Genomic DNA, 14,406 nt, shown 5'->3' with positions numbered 1-14,406 from the left:
ATATATATATTTAAGTCAATAATAAAAATAATTTTTGTCAATTATGGGGCCCCTTTTATGTTTTATATATTATATTGAATTTACTTTTATTACAGACTTAATTTAAAACTTAATAAGACTTCATTGAAACAGAATTTTAATTGGAAAAATCAAACAAATATAAGAGTTCAGTTAGTGTTATTTGAGCCGCAAATTTAGTTATGAAAACTTTGTATTGTCAATGCTATTTTAAAACTATTTTATATTTAAAATGATAATATCATACCCAGTATTTATTTTCTTTTGTAGTGGTTAATAAGGCTGAAGTATTAAACATAATTGAAGAGTCTTCATGTTTTTAATTTTAAAGCTGTATTTATCCTTAAAATTACGTTTATTGTAGTCTTAAATCAACCATTTTTTTCAATTTCATCTGAACGAAATTGATGCTGTCAAATAAGTCTTATTTGAGTGTGAAATTTACTCCCATAAACATTAAATTTATTAGGTTAACATAAGTCTTGATTAAGTTATATTTAAATGTAACAAATAAAATTTGGTTACTGTTGAAGATAAAAAGCGTTATCGGCTTTTCTCGTTTAGTTTTTTTTAATAGGTTAAAAAATGCTTATTGTAAATAAGATATTTTTAATCACTAATCTTATATTACTATTTTTTAACCTTATGTGTATATATATTCGCTTACAGCGTTTATTATTACCGTCACTCCTAATATGTCGTTCATCTTGTAAAGTACTCATTCTTAATAAACGTTTGTTTTTTAAATCACTACGTTATGATTTCTCACTAGTTTCATTAGTTAGTTAGTGTAGTGTAGCTTTGCTGATTAACATTGGATTTAAAACTCCAATAGGTTATGGGCCCAGCACGCTTCCACTGCGCAACTACTATGCTGATGATCTAGTCTGCTGTATCCCGGTTTCAGTTACCATCACCGTAATCCGTATCCTGTCAACAGTTCCCGTTAGTAACCATGGATAGTCTTTTTCGTCAAGACGTCGAGAAGCTATCAGGTCCGGAGAATTGGAGGAGTTGGAAAAGACAAATAGTCGACATCCTTACCGTTCGAGACGTATACGAGATTCTTACTGGCGAATGGATTGAACCTACGGAACCGGTACCTGGAGCAACAGCAGCAGAGAAGTGTGAATACACTTCAAACAAGAAGAAGTACCGAGTGGCGTTCAGCACGGTCCGTGGTATCCTCTGGTCAACCTTATCCAAGAAGGTCCAAAACATGATTACCAATTGCGAGACACCAAAGGAGATGTGGGACAAACTACTTGAAATTTTCGAGCAGAAGTCTTCAAATCGTCTCCGAAAGCTTCTGGCGCAGCTCATGCGAACTACGAAGTCACCGGACGTCGATATGGCCACCCACATTGCCCAGATGTGTTCTCTCTGGACAGATATCTTGTCAACGGCAAAGACAGAAAAGGACGTAACGTTCGACGATTGCATCCTTATTGCATGTATTTTCGAGTCCCTACCGCAGGACGAATACCGAGAATTTGGTATGCTTTGGGATACGATGCCTACAGAGAAACAAACTGTCGCAGAATTAGAACGTCTGTTAATCGGCCGTGCAACTCGAGAGGGCGACGCGTTTGGAGATTCCTCTGGTCTTATGGTAAAACGCAGTAACGGAAGTTACTCTGGCACCTCAAATGAGAAGAAAACCGTAAGACGTAAGCCAAAATGTACCAATTGCCGAAAGTTTGGTCACATAGCAGAAGACTGCCGAGGACAAAGGAAAACTCCTAGAAGGACGAGCGTTGACGAAAGTAATCGCACCAGCATTGGGGGTCTGATCGCAGCAAACGGTCTCGTTGCTTGCTCATCGTCTGAAGCAGCATGGTACTTTGACTCGGGTGCTACACAGCATATCACGAACGACGCCACAAAGTTCCTAAACTTCCGCAAGTTCGCAACTCCAGCGACTCTTCAGATTGGAAACAAGACGCAGATGACAGCGGATGGTGAAGGAGACATAAGGATTCAGTTCCGGATCGGAAAGAAACTCTATCAAGAGGTAGTCCACAATGTCTGGCACATCCATGACTTTGCCTGCAATGTTTTCTCGCTAAAAAACGCAATGAAGAGAAACAAGAATTAGAGTTCAAGGTCACAGCAAATTCTTGCGGTCTCTATGAAGTTGTCGGAGGCAAAAGGAACCTTTGTGTACCTGGCAAGGTCGAGAGTCTGTATCGTCTGGATATTAAAGTCATGCAGCCATCATGCTCCGCTCACATCGCAGCAGATCCGAGAAATGACCGGAAAGCAGATCTCCAAATCTGGCATGAACGCATGGGTCATCAGGATAAACGGCATGTAGCAGCGACGTTACGGAGACTCGGATACGAAGTTCTAAATCAGACGTCTGACAAGCTCTGTGAAGGGTGCATCTACGGCAAGATGACTAGGCACAGTTTCGGCACTCGTTTGGAGAAGGCTACGAAACCAGGTGAAAGGATCCATTCAGATCTCTGGGGACCATCACCAACACCGTCCATGAAAGGGAAGAAATACTACCTCCTATTCAAAGACGAGTATTCCAGCGTTCGAGCCGTATATTTCCTAACGAAGAAATCCGAAGTAGTCAATTGTTTCAAAGATTTCCTTGCCTTTTGCCGAACCCGCAATCACACAGTACAAGAGCTGGTCACGGATAATGGGACTGAATATGTCAACGAAGAGTTCCGTCAATGGACGTCTCAAGAAGGGTTACATCACCGCAAGTCCATGCCATACACGCCGGAACAGAACGGGGTCGCTGAACGAGAAAATCGTACGATCATGGAGTCTGTAAGGGCCATGTTGCATTCCAGATTGGACTTACCACCGAAACTCTGGGCTGAAGCGGTGAACACGGCCGTCTATATCCTGAACCGAACAGCACCTACATGCATTGCTGGGAAGACGCCGTTTGAGTTATGGACGGGGAAGACAAACCCATCGATCCAGCATCTGCGTGTCTTTGGCACTGAGTGTTTTGTCCACATACCCAAAGAGAAGCGAAGGAAGCTGTCTCGGAAGGCGTATAAAGGTTTCCTGGTTGGCTATGAAGACAATGCAGACGGTTATCGAGTTTATGTTCCAGAGCTGGACGACGTACTAAGATCTCGAGATGTCAAATTCAATCCTGAGACGTGCGTTCCTGATTCCTGGATTCCTGTCTCTGGGGAGTCCTCCAGCCAGGGCGAGCAATTGACCGACGATTTCGTTTGCGAAAACCGGCCAACCAGAGCCACCAACTCATCAAAAGACGGACCAACCAGAGCCATTAATGCACCATCGGGCATGCCAACCAGAGCTGCCGACTACTCAAACGACGAGACAACCAAATCCGTCGAAGCGTCGGAAGACGTGGCTACCGGACATAATGAGGCAACAATGTCTCTTCCTGACAATGTCCAGGACAATCAACCTGAGAAGAGCGGTCCAGTCCTTAGAGATCGTTCAACACTAAGGAAAGTCCAACCATGTCAGAGCTGCCAGCTAGCAAATAAAGCATTCCTCATCTGCGACATGTTACCACAAACGGCACGAGAAGCACGTTCAAGCAACGAATCCGCCGAGTGGGAGAAAGCGATGGTAGATGAACTTTCGGCAATGAAAAGACACGACGTCTACGAAATGGTTGATCCTCCACCTGGTCGCAAGATAATCGGGAATCGTTGGGTCTTTCGTACAAAGAATGATGAAGATGGGACGATCGTCAAGCACAAAGCCCGGCTTGTCGCAAAAGGTTTTACGCAACGAGAGGGAATCGACTTCAATGAGACTTTCGCTCCAGTTGCCCGATTCGAGACACTACGAATCTTTCTCAACCTAGTTGCCCAGAAAAATCTCAACCTCAGGCAATTCGACGTAAAGACCGCATTCCTTCATGGGAAGCTATCCGAAGAAATTTATCTGCGTCAACCTGAAGGTTTCGACAATAGTAGTGGACAAGTCTGGAAGTTAAAGAAAAGTCTCTACGGTCTTAAACAGTCTCCACGATGTTGGAATGAACGAATTGACAAATCACTTCAGAACCATGGCTTCAAGAGTGCTGATGGAGATCACTGTCTATATATTTACTCAACCAATGACGTTTTCTTGGTCTTGATCCTCTACGTCGATGATGGATTGGTTGCCGGCAGTACCACCAAAGCAGTTGATGACTTTCTTCACGACTTCAGCGATGAATTCGAAATCATAACCGGAAAAGCGTCAACGTATCTTGGACTTAAAATCTATCAGTTAAGCGACGGCTCCATATTCTTACACCAAAGCGCCTACATCGAGAAGGTTCTTGAAAGGTTCAACATGCAAGACTGTAAACCAGTGAGCACTCCTATCGGCAGTCCAGACACGACCAACCAAAGTCAGGAGAGTTTCGAGTCAACGACCATATATGCCTCGGCCATTGGAAGTCTCAGATACGCAGCAACAGGAACACGACCTGACATCGAATACGCAGTCAATCGAGCGTCCCAAGCAATGGCGAATCCAAAGGTCGCTGACTGGAATGGAGTTAAACGAATTTTTCGTTATCTCAGAGGGACCAAGTCACTGGGTCTCTTATTCAAGTCCGAGAATTCCATGACAACCATCCCCTACAGCGACGCTGATTACGGTGGTTGTGAGAAAACAAGACGTTCAACGTCTGGGATCGTATGCCTAATTGGTTCAACTCCAGTTACTTGGGCGAGCAGAAAGCAACAATCTGTTGCTTTGTCAACCACGGAGGCTGAACTGGTAGCTGCCACTGAAGCGGCGAAAGATGTCGTCTGGATTGAACGAATCAAGTCTTTCCTGGGTCTCAACGTAGACGATGATGTACCCGTACTCCGAGTCGACAATGCAGGAGCCATTAAACTCATCAGAAATCCTGAGTTTCATCGCCGAACGAAACATATCAGTATTCGTCAGTACTACATTCGTGAACTGGTCGAAGAGGGCGTCATCGACGTTATGTATGTCCCGAGTGAAGAACAGCTGGCCGACATTTTCACTAAGCCACTACCTAAAGAAGTCTTCACCCGCCACCGTCAGAATCTCAGTTTACGACAGTACGAGAAAGTCGTCAACGAGGGCGAGTGTTGAAGATAAAAAGCGTTATCGGCTTTTCTCGTTTAGTTTTTTTTAATAGGTTAAAAAATGCTTATTGTAAATAAGATATTTTTAATCACTAATCTTATATTACTATTTTTTAACCTTATGTGTATATATATTCGCTTACAGCGTTTATTATTACCGTCACTCCTAATATGTCGTTCTTCTTGTAAAGTACTCATTCTTAATAAACGTTTGTTTTTTAAATCACTACGTTATGATTTCTCACTAGTTTCATTAGTTAGTTAGTGTAGTGTAGCTTTGCTGATTAACATTGGATTTAAAACTCCAATAGTTACGATATTTTTTGCCGCCTTATTTATTTGTTAAATAAGACGTAATTTAAATGCATCCTTATTTCATTCTTAAACAAGACTCCTATTTTGGTAAGGGGTGTTTCGTCAGCTATTACAGAGTAGAATCCACCGGATTCGTTGACCTCTTGAACAATAATTTTTCTCACTAAACTTGCACAAATGCCAATTATTTCGTTTTCTATGGTGCTGTGCAAATATTTGGCATTATTCGGCATATTATCGCACTTGGCTTTTAAATCAGAACATTTTATTTTTAAAAGATCTAATATTAAAATAAAGTTTCCCCTATTCCCAATATTGTCGGCGGATGTGGAAGTGTTCCCCTGAAGTGCTAAATCTTGTTGCGCACATAAAATAATAACTTCTACGTGTGTATAAAGTACCTCTCTGTTTCTAATAACGTCTAGTCTATGGTGTCGTTAACCTGGCAAACTATTGATCCACGGGATTTGGATTCCATGTAGTCTTAAGTACATTTTGTAGGCTAGTTGGTGAGATGATTTGTTGGAAGTGAAGTGTTCTTCGAATTGTCTCCCCATGTTTTTCCAATCCGAAAATCCCTTTAGAAATGCAGTGTTTCTACTGCCTAAAAAATGACAACAACAAAAACAATACACTGCATCCTTTGCAACTGAATATTCAATCATTTGATATTTGTCATACCAAGAAGAATTGAAACCTCGATTTTTACCGCCAATTAATCTTTTAGGAAAAGGATTTAGTTTAGGCTGAACTGGAAGGAAATCTTTATCTAGACTAATATCCAAGTTATTCAACGCGTGTAAGCCCATTTCTTTTGAATTGGTCACGTTGTTTGATGTATTTTGTGCATGGTTAGAGTTGGGGTTTGCAATTACTTCTGAAATTTCTCCTTCATGAGTTAGTTCCATTTCCATATCAGTACTAACGTTTGGAAGAACTTCAGCAGTATTACTAAAACAGTGACTGTTATCAGTCCCCGAGGATTCTAAACCCTTTCCCAATTCTTTGACTTGGTTTTTCTCAGAACTACAGTTATGACTTTGCGCCGACAATTTCAAAAAACGTGCCATTGCACCTTTCTGACTACTAACGAAACTATCTTCCCTTTTCCGTTTTTCTCGTTTTTGGGACCCAAATGAAAAATCTTTGGTACTCATATTTCAAAATGCTACTATTATATACTAATAGCGAAATAACCTTAAAAAGGTTTAAGAAAATAAAGCTTAGTTAAAGCTATGTAGTCTTAAAACAGAGTTTTTAATAATACCAGTTATATCAAAGCCCTGAAAAAGCTGTTTGAATATTTTTTCTAGAATAGCTAATTAGCCTTGAAAAAGGCTTTTTGAATAATTTAGCTAGAATAGCTAATTAGCCTTGAAAAAGGCTTTTTGAATAATTTAGCTAGAATAGCTAATTAGCCTTGAAAAAGGCTGTTTAAAAATTAGCTTAAAACAGCTAAATAATCTTGAAAAAGGCTGTTTAAAAATTAGCTTAAAACAGCTAAATAATCTTGAAAAAGGCTGTTTAAAAATTAGCTTAAAACATCTAAATAGCCTTTAAAAAGGCTGTTTGGCAAAGTTAGTCTTGGAAGAGACTTTGAAAAAATTTGACTGGGAGAGAATCGAAATTGAGAACTACCTGTTTGTTCAGGTCAGGAGCAGAAAACGAAATGAAGAAACGTGCGTTATCTGGGACAAGTCCGACCACCGAAGGTCTAGGTCCTTTCTCTACGATCAGTGGTCACTGATATCACGTGATTTCGCAAAAGGGACAAAGTGTAAAAAAGAAAAATCCCTAATCCCCAGGCCGCTCTCTATTCAAAGTAGTGACTGGTACGATGCTTTACGCTTCGACTTCAGCTCCGTGGGGATTTCCCTTCGTTTAAGCGTGGCAACGGTTTAAGTCGTATTAAAGAAATCTAGTTTCTCACTTTATTCCCCCTTTTGTAGAATTCCTAGAAACTAAGCTTATGTTTATTGTGTTGGTTGGAGCTAAGTTATCACTGAGGTGAACAGGTGGTTTTTTTTTGCTGCTTTCTTTGCACGACGGACTTCCGCATCCCGGGCCAGTCTTTTGTCATATATACTCTATATCAATGTTAACAGAGTACACTACCAAAAGCAGAAACCACAGTAATATTTATTTCGAGTATAGGTGGTTCAAAAGAGAAAGTTTTGTTAGGGCCATTTAGGACTCTTGGAAATTGGAATTGAATGGGAGTTCTTTTTAGGGGGCTAGATGACCAATTTTTAAAAATAAATAAAATTTAAAAATCACATTTGGAGGCCCCAGAGACAATTTTTTTAAACTTTTAGAGGCCCCTATAATAGGCCTAAAATTTTTGAACACAGGCACTTGCCTACTTGTGCCTACTGCTGGCGGGGGCACTGTGTGAACTGTGTTATTAATGGCACGGTGTTTTTATTGACGTTTGCTCGCTTTTTAAGTATTGGATTTAATATGTTGCTTGATTGCGGGCCGGCGCTAGCAGAGGGAACCGAAATTGTAGAGTCACTCTGCGGCCATGATGGAGGAACTGTGCTTTGACGTCTTTGAACGAGGTAACGGTCAGAAATGTTGTTTGTGTGTGCTCAGAAGGTATCTTAGACTTTTATCTATGCCTGGACGATCTCCGTGGACTTTTTCTGTGCTTGGAAGATCTCGTCGGCCAGGCGAGCAGATAGACCGGGAGCTACCACCGATTTAAAAAACAATTGAGTGCAAAAGGTTTGAGGGTTGATTCTAGTTGAAAAATTGACGCTGAGTTCGAAAATAATAGTCTTGCAAGTCACAGACTGGGCAGTTAGCCGCCAGAGGGCGTTCAAGGTCAAAATGACCGCAATGATGGAAATTCATGGAAACTTTGAATGCAACAGATTAATAGGGGTTTTCTAGGTGAAAAAATAGTGCTGAGTTCGAAGAAAATAGTCTTGCGAGTCACAGACTGGGCAGTAAGCCGCCAGAGGGCGTTCAAGTTCCAAATGACCGCTATGACAGAAACACATGGAAACTTTGAATGCAACAGATTAATAGGAGGTTTCTAGGTGAAAAAGTAGTGCTGAGTTCGAATAAAATAGTCGTGCGAGTCACAGACTGGGCAGTTAGCCACCAGAGGGCGTTCAAGGTCAAAATGGCCGTTACGAACGTTGAACTCAAATAAAATATGTTGTAAATGACCAAACGTTTTAGTTTCCTGCTAAGGGCTTATCAGTATACGTATTTTACAGAAATAGTTAGGAATAGCTAGAACAAATAAATTATATCAGAAACGTTTTTTAATAAACAATAGTTAAAAATTACTATGTATAATAGTTTGACTAGGCACGGTACATTTTGACTAAGTATAATGTATTTTGACTAGGAACGATATATTTTGACGTTTTTACTCGCTGTTAGAATCTTCTGTATACCATTCTTCTACATCGGAATTACCTTCTTCCAAAAGGAAACTTTCGTCCAATTCACTTGAAATACATGCAGGCAATTGTTCACCTTCAAACCATTTTATTTGATAGGTGTTACCAGACAAACAATATCCATGTTTTTGAGGGTCCCATAAATCTGGATACGACTCGTTCGCGGATTTCCATAAGTGTGCCACATAGTTGGTTCTTTTAATATGCTCTGTGAGAGATGGTAACGATGGCGGCAGAGCTCCTGGATCAGCTCCTTTAGTGTTTTGAAAAGATTTTTCCAAATTGTTGTTGGAGTACTTATCAATAAACATGTGGTATCTAGCTTTGGCCATCGTTGTTACGTTCGCTTTTCCGTACATTCTACATACAAACGATTGAATTGATGCGAAAACCTCGTCCGTCAGTTGTTCCGATTTTCCCAAAATTCCAAATGTCTTTAGATATGTTTTCGATTTCTCAAGTAAAGAAAACGGCCGGGTCTTTCCTTTACGGAGAAAGGAGGAGGTATAGTCCGACCCCGTAAAGGCGTGAAAAGCTGGTAAGGCTTTACACACTTCAGGGCCTAGTTTTTCATGTAAGGCCTTAATATCAATATAGCGCCTGTTGTTTCTACTCGATTGACCTAGTTCCATCCAAATATGAGCATTGAATCGGTGCGCGTGAAACAAAATAATAATTAACACGTCTGTGTCGTCGGTTCGTATAATTATAGACGGTTTGGGAAGTTCTTTTGAGATGTGTGCTACATGAATGATAATTCGAGAGTCAGCTTCTTCGTGTGAGGAGCTTAGAATTTCAACTATTTCCCTTTTCAACACGCCACTACAGTTGGAAAATAGGTAACAGGATTCTTTTAAGCCAACGTAAAGTTTGAAATATTTGAAAGTTTCGTAGTGGCATTCGTTTTCCCATTCATTAACAAAGAAATCGAGTAGTGAAGCTTTGAAGATAGAAGAATGAAGGCTTTTGTGAAAATCACGGGGACACTTCTGATTACGGCCAGATACCACTAAATTTAATTCGTTTTGTGCTCGATTTTGTCTTTCCAGGTCTTTAATGGACGGGTGATTGTACATGTCACAAACGAAGTGAACTTCGTTGGCCAGTTTTGTCAAGCAGCCTAGTACCATTTTAGCGAGGTTACCGAAAGTGTCTGGAATATTTGTCAAAGACTGTATAAGAAACATGGCATCAACAATAACAACATCTTTTCTAATTGGTGCTGAAGTTTCAATTCTCAGTTCCAATGACTTCGTCAGCGTTGATTTTACTGTTTTGGTCATGGTGCCGTCGACTTGCGAAAGTGACAAAGGAACTGGTGTCAAAGGGTAGTGAAACACCGTCAACAGATCAATACCTTTTTTGGACACTAAATATAATAGTCGGCCAAACAAATCTCTTGTTCCTTTTAGTTCTAGTAACTTTTTGTCCTTTGAAAGGATCGAGGTCTTCATTTCGTTAACTGTGAAATTACAGATTTTTTTACGAGGAATAGCCTTTTCGAAATTTTTACCATCGCTAAAACATTTGCCCCTGAAGTCATTATACCACGTTAAACCAATTTCTCGTACTTTTGTTAGTTCCCCGGTAACTTTGAAAAGTAGCGCTTTGCCAGTGGTAAGGCATCGAAGGTGTTCATCTTGAGAGTCTCGCAAAAATGGATTCAAATTTGACTGGATACTTTCAATAAGTTTTATACGGTCGGAATTATCACGAGCATTTCTGTACGGCTTGAGTTCTTGATTAGGTGTTTCGTGACTCTTTATTCCAGTCATATTGAGAAGGTGACCAACTATTTGACTTCTGGCAGTTCTTGTGGTCATCCATCGTGTAGTTTCCCCGAAATATTGAGCAAAGGCCGTAATTCCGGTTAAGCGAGACGCAGCGTCGGCATTAACTGTTTGTTCTAACGACATGTCAACGGGTACACGGGAAAATGCATTTTCGGATCGCTTGACTGAGAGACCTCCATGGTTTAACACCTTTCTGAGACCAGGATGAGTTTCATCAATATTTAGCAAGCATAGATGATAACGAGTAATCCATCTCGCGTAATTAACTCTGCTTGTTGCGAAAAAGATTGGACACATTTTCTCAAGACAGTAAATATACAAGTCAAGGTCACTGGTTCTAGTAGCCCTACTGAACATCAGATAAAGCTCTACAAGCTCTACGTATTGGATCCAAAACAAAGCCGTTTTTCCGTGTTTCCCGGATAACGTTTCGTTTGTAAACGTTTCGTAGTCTAACAGAAAGGACGTTAAATCATCTGATTCTTCTAAAATTTTAAGTTGTTTTGCACAACTATTTTCTTTAACACTAGACAGTAATACTTTGAGGTTTACAGGTAAGCCACCTTTTTCCTCTAAGAAACTTCTGAAGTGTAAAGTTTCAAATGCTGTGGCTAGAAGTACGTGAACTCTCTTGCATCGATTATAATACTTTCCACTTATGAAACCATTTAGCGAACCCGATGCTAAAACCTGTGTTTCAGACAACAAGTGATTTGCGCCGGAACCGTCAATAATGTATCCCAATGCAGCAAAGTATGCCAAAGCGGTGTGAAATTCCCCGAAGCATACAAAAATATTGTCATACAAAGGCGTTTCTTGCCGTTGAATTTGCATTGCTAATTTCGCAACTGCAAGGTCATACGTGACTGGTATGAATTTCTCGCCACATTCTTTCGCAACCTGTTGAGAAATACGCATCGTTTCTGCCACTACGTCTAGCCTTGTAGGTGGTAGTCTGAGGTTTGGCATGTAAGCAACTTTTTGTATTGGCAAATGGTCTATTGTAAAAAGACTGTTCCAACCTACCCACATTGGTGTATCGTTAAATTCGTTTGTCAACATCATCCAAATTATATCCCTCTTCTTCATTTTAAACACATTTTCCGGAATGTTTGATTGCTTGATTGGAAAATCGAAAGTGGATATTTTAGGTTTGACGAGATAGGGTGGGAGTTCAACATAACTGCTTTCATTCAGCGAGCGCCGCTTTAAAACCCTTGGAGTCAGCGATGTAACTTCTCGAGACGTTGTTTCTTCGGGTACGTTTTGAACGCAAATACCAAAAGTGTCGTGAATTGTACCTAGTCCTGACAGTGTCTCTGTATTCTCATCGTAATTGTCCCAAGCAAGACCTGTTGCCAAATCCAACTGACATTCTAGTGAATCTGGTGTGATACGACCTCGTTCCGTTATAGATAGTGACAGGTCAGTTTCTAGTTCCTCTGCCACGTGGTAGCTTATCGAATGACCCAATCTGTTTAAAATATTCAATATTTTCTTGCTACCAGTCATGCTCTTTAAACTAAGGCCAAGGCACAGATGCTTTGCAGGCTTTAAAACTCCACGTGTAACTGCAAAAATGGCGTCACTTGAAGCTGAACTAATGTATCTTTCCACGCGTTCAGTTTGATGGTAAGCGTCGCTTGATCCAGTGTATAAAACGCGATAAAACATTAGTAGATCTTCAGGAACCATTATTTCGCCCTTTTCTAGATCTGTTGTTGATAATGGAAAAGGAAGTTTTTGAGAAATTCTCTTTAAGTCCAAAAGTACCGAACGGAGATGCAAGGCAGATTCCTTTAAGCGCGCCCTCGGTGAAATTGCCATTTCGAAAGCTAATTTCAATCCTTCGCCTTTTTCGAGTGTGTGTGAATATAAGATATTTCCTTGCTTTTTAGATACATACCCCGTTTTCAATTTTCCATTAAAGTGTACGAGTAACTTGTCCACTAGGTACTGAGGGCTGTGTTTTGTCGATGAACCGGGAATACCTTCATCGGAGAGAAAACATTCGTAACTGGCGTAAACAGATTTTAAAAGTTCCGCTTTCTCGGCCAAAATAATTTCATTTTCGACATAATCAACAATTTTTTTGAAAACTACTTCGAGAGAGCTTTTTTTATTGTTAGTATTGTGCTCAGTTTTGATTCGTTCCGCTGTTGATAAGTATTTTTTTCTACACGAATGATGATATCGTACTTCTTTGGCGACAAAGTCAATACCGTTTATGCGGCTTAGCATGTTTTGGTCATTAAGAGCACGGGCTGCTTCTTTGATTTTATCCTCGGCAACTTGGGTTTCACAAGCCCCCAGAAGTTCCTTTGAGCCTTTTGTTGAATTTTTCCTTTCCTTTGAACAAAACAGACATACTGGTTCCAAAATACCGGAACTACTCGCTTGACTGTGGTTAACTTCAGAACGAAGCAAGGGTCTCTCGATCGAAGTAAATTTTGAAAAATTAATACATTTTTGTTTAGAAACCGCCGTGAAGTTCTTGTAACAGGTTTTATGGTATCCATGTTCATCAGAGAAATGTTGTGGAATCGAGTGGAAAATTTCGGAATATTTGGATGTTTGGTACTTGTTCTTTCTTACTTCGGCTGTTTCCAATACACGATTCCATGTTACTTCGGTGAATGAAGATATTTCCTCCTTTACATCATTCGACTTCAAATGTAAGATGCATGTCTTACTGCTCATTTTATAATTAGTTAAAATTAAATCAACTTTGACAAAAGGTGTTCTTAACAATAAGATTACAAGCTAAATATTCCTACGCGACTAATTAATGCACTTTCTGTAGTTTCCCGCCACATGATGTATGGGGTTCAAACTGCCAAAACACGTATCATTTATGACCTTCAAAAATATCGGAGAGAGATCTAATCTACTTTCGCCATCTATCGTAAAATTATCAGATTCGCACAAAGATTATACTTTTCGAATTTACATTAAGGGTAAATTTGAGCATAAACCACAATATAGCGGAAAAAGTTTCGTATTTATAATTATTTTTACTGAAATATTTTATTTAGTTAGTCTGTTAAGACCACCAGATGACAGACTAAACTCGGCGCCACATTTTCACCTAAAAACCACTTAAAAAGCTGTATGTATTTCTGTCATCGCGGTCATTTTGACAATTAATGCCCTCTGGTGGCTAACTGCCCAGTCTGTGACTCACAAGACTATTTTTTTCGAACTCAGCACCACTTTTTCACCTAGAAACTCCCTATTAATCTGTTGCATTCAAAGTTTCCGTGTATTTCTGTCATAGCGGTCATTTTGACCTTGAACGCCCTCTGGCGGCTAACTGCCCAGTCTGTGACTCGCAAGATTATTTTTTTCGAACTCAACACCACTTTTCCACCTAGAAACCACCTATTAAACTGTTGCATTCAAAGTTTCCATGGATTTCTGACATAGCGGTCATTTTGACCTTGAACGCCCTCTGGCGGCTAGCTGCCCAGTCTGTGACTCGCAAGATTATTTAATTCAAACTCAGCACCACTTTTTCACCTAGAAACCACCTATTAAACTGTTGCATTCAAAGTTTACATGTATTTCTGACATAGTGGTCATTTTGACCTTGAACGCCCTCTGGCGGCTAACTGCCCAGTCAGTGATTTGCAAGACTATTTTTTTCGAACTCAGCGCCACTTTTTCACCTAGAAACAACCCTCAAACGTTTTGCACTAATTTTTTTTTAAACGCTGGTAGCTCCCGGTCTAAGAATAGATAAGAGATCGACTACCAACCAACGTTGTATCACCTTGTATTTCTCGATCAGTATCTTGG

The 14,406-nt window shown here is 40.1% G+C and overlaps 1 protein-coding gene across 1 annotated transcript; it reads left to right on the top strand.

Moving 5' to 3' along the window:
• The first annotated feature begins 973 nt into the window (after positions 1-973).
• On the top strand, positions 974-2,116 carry LOC149946475 (uncharacterized). The gene has a single exon (XM_090170774.1). It carries the CDS (start codon positions 974-976, stop codon positions 2,114-2,116), a length of 1,143 nt encoding a protein of 380 aa, XP_090026900.1.
• The last annotated feature ends 12,290 nt before the right edge of the window (positions 2,117-14,406 follow it).

Source organism: Leiobunum rupestre, chromosome 4 (assembly GCF_980474605.1).
Source record: "Leiobunum rupestre chromosome 4, qqLeiRupe1.1.hap1, whole genome shotgun sequence".
In the NCBI taxonomy this organism is placed as follows: Eukaryota; Metazoa; Arthropoda; class Arachnida; order Opiliones; family Sclerosomatidae; genus Leiobunum; species Leiobunum rupestre.
This window is presented reverse-complemented; position numbering and strand designations above follow the sequence as displayed.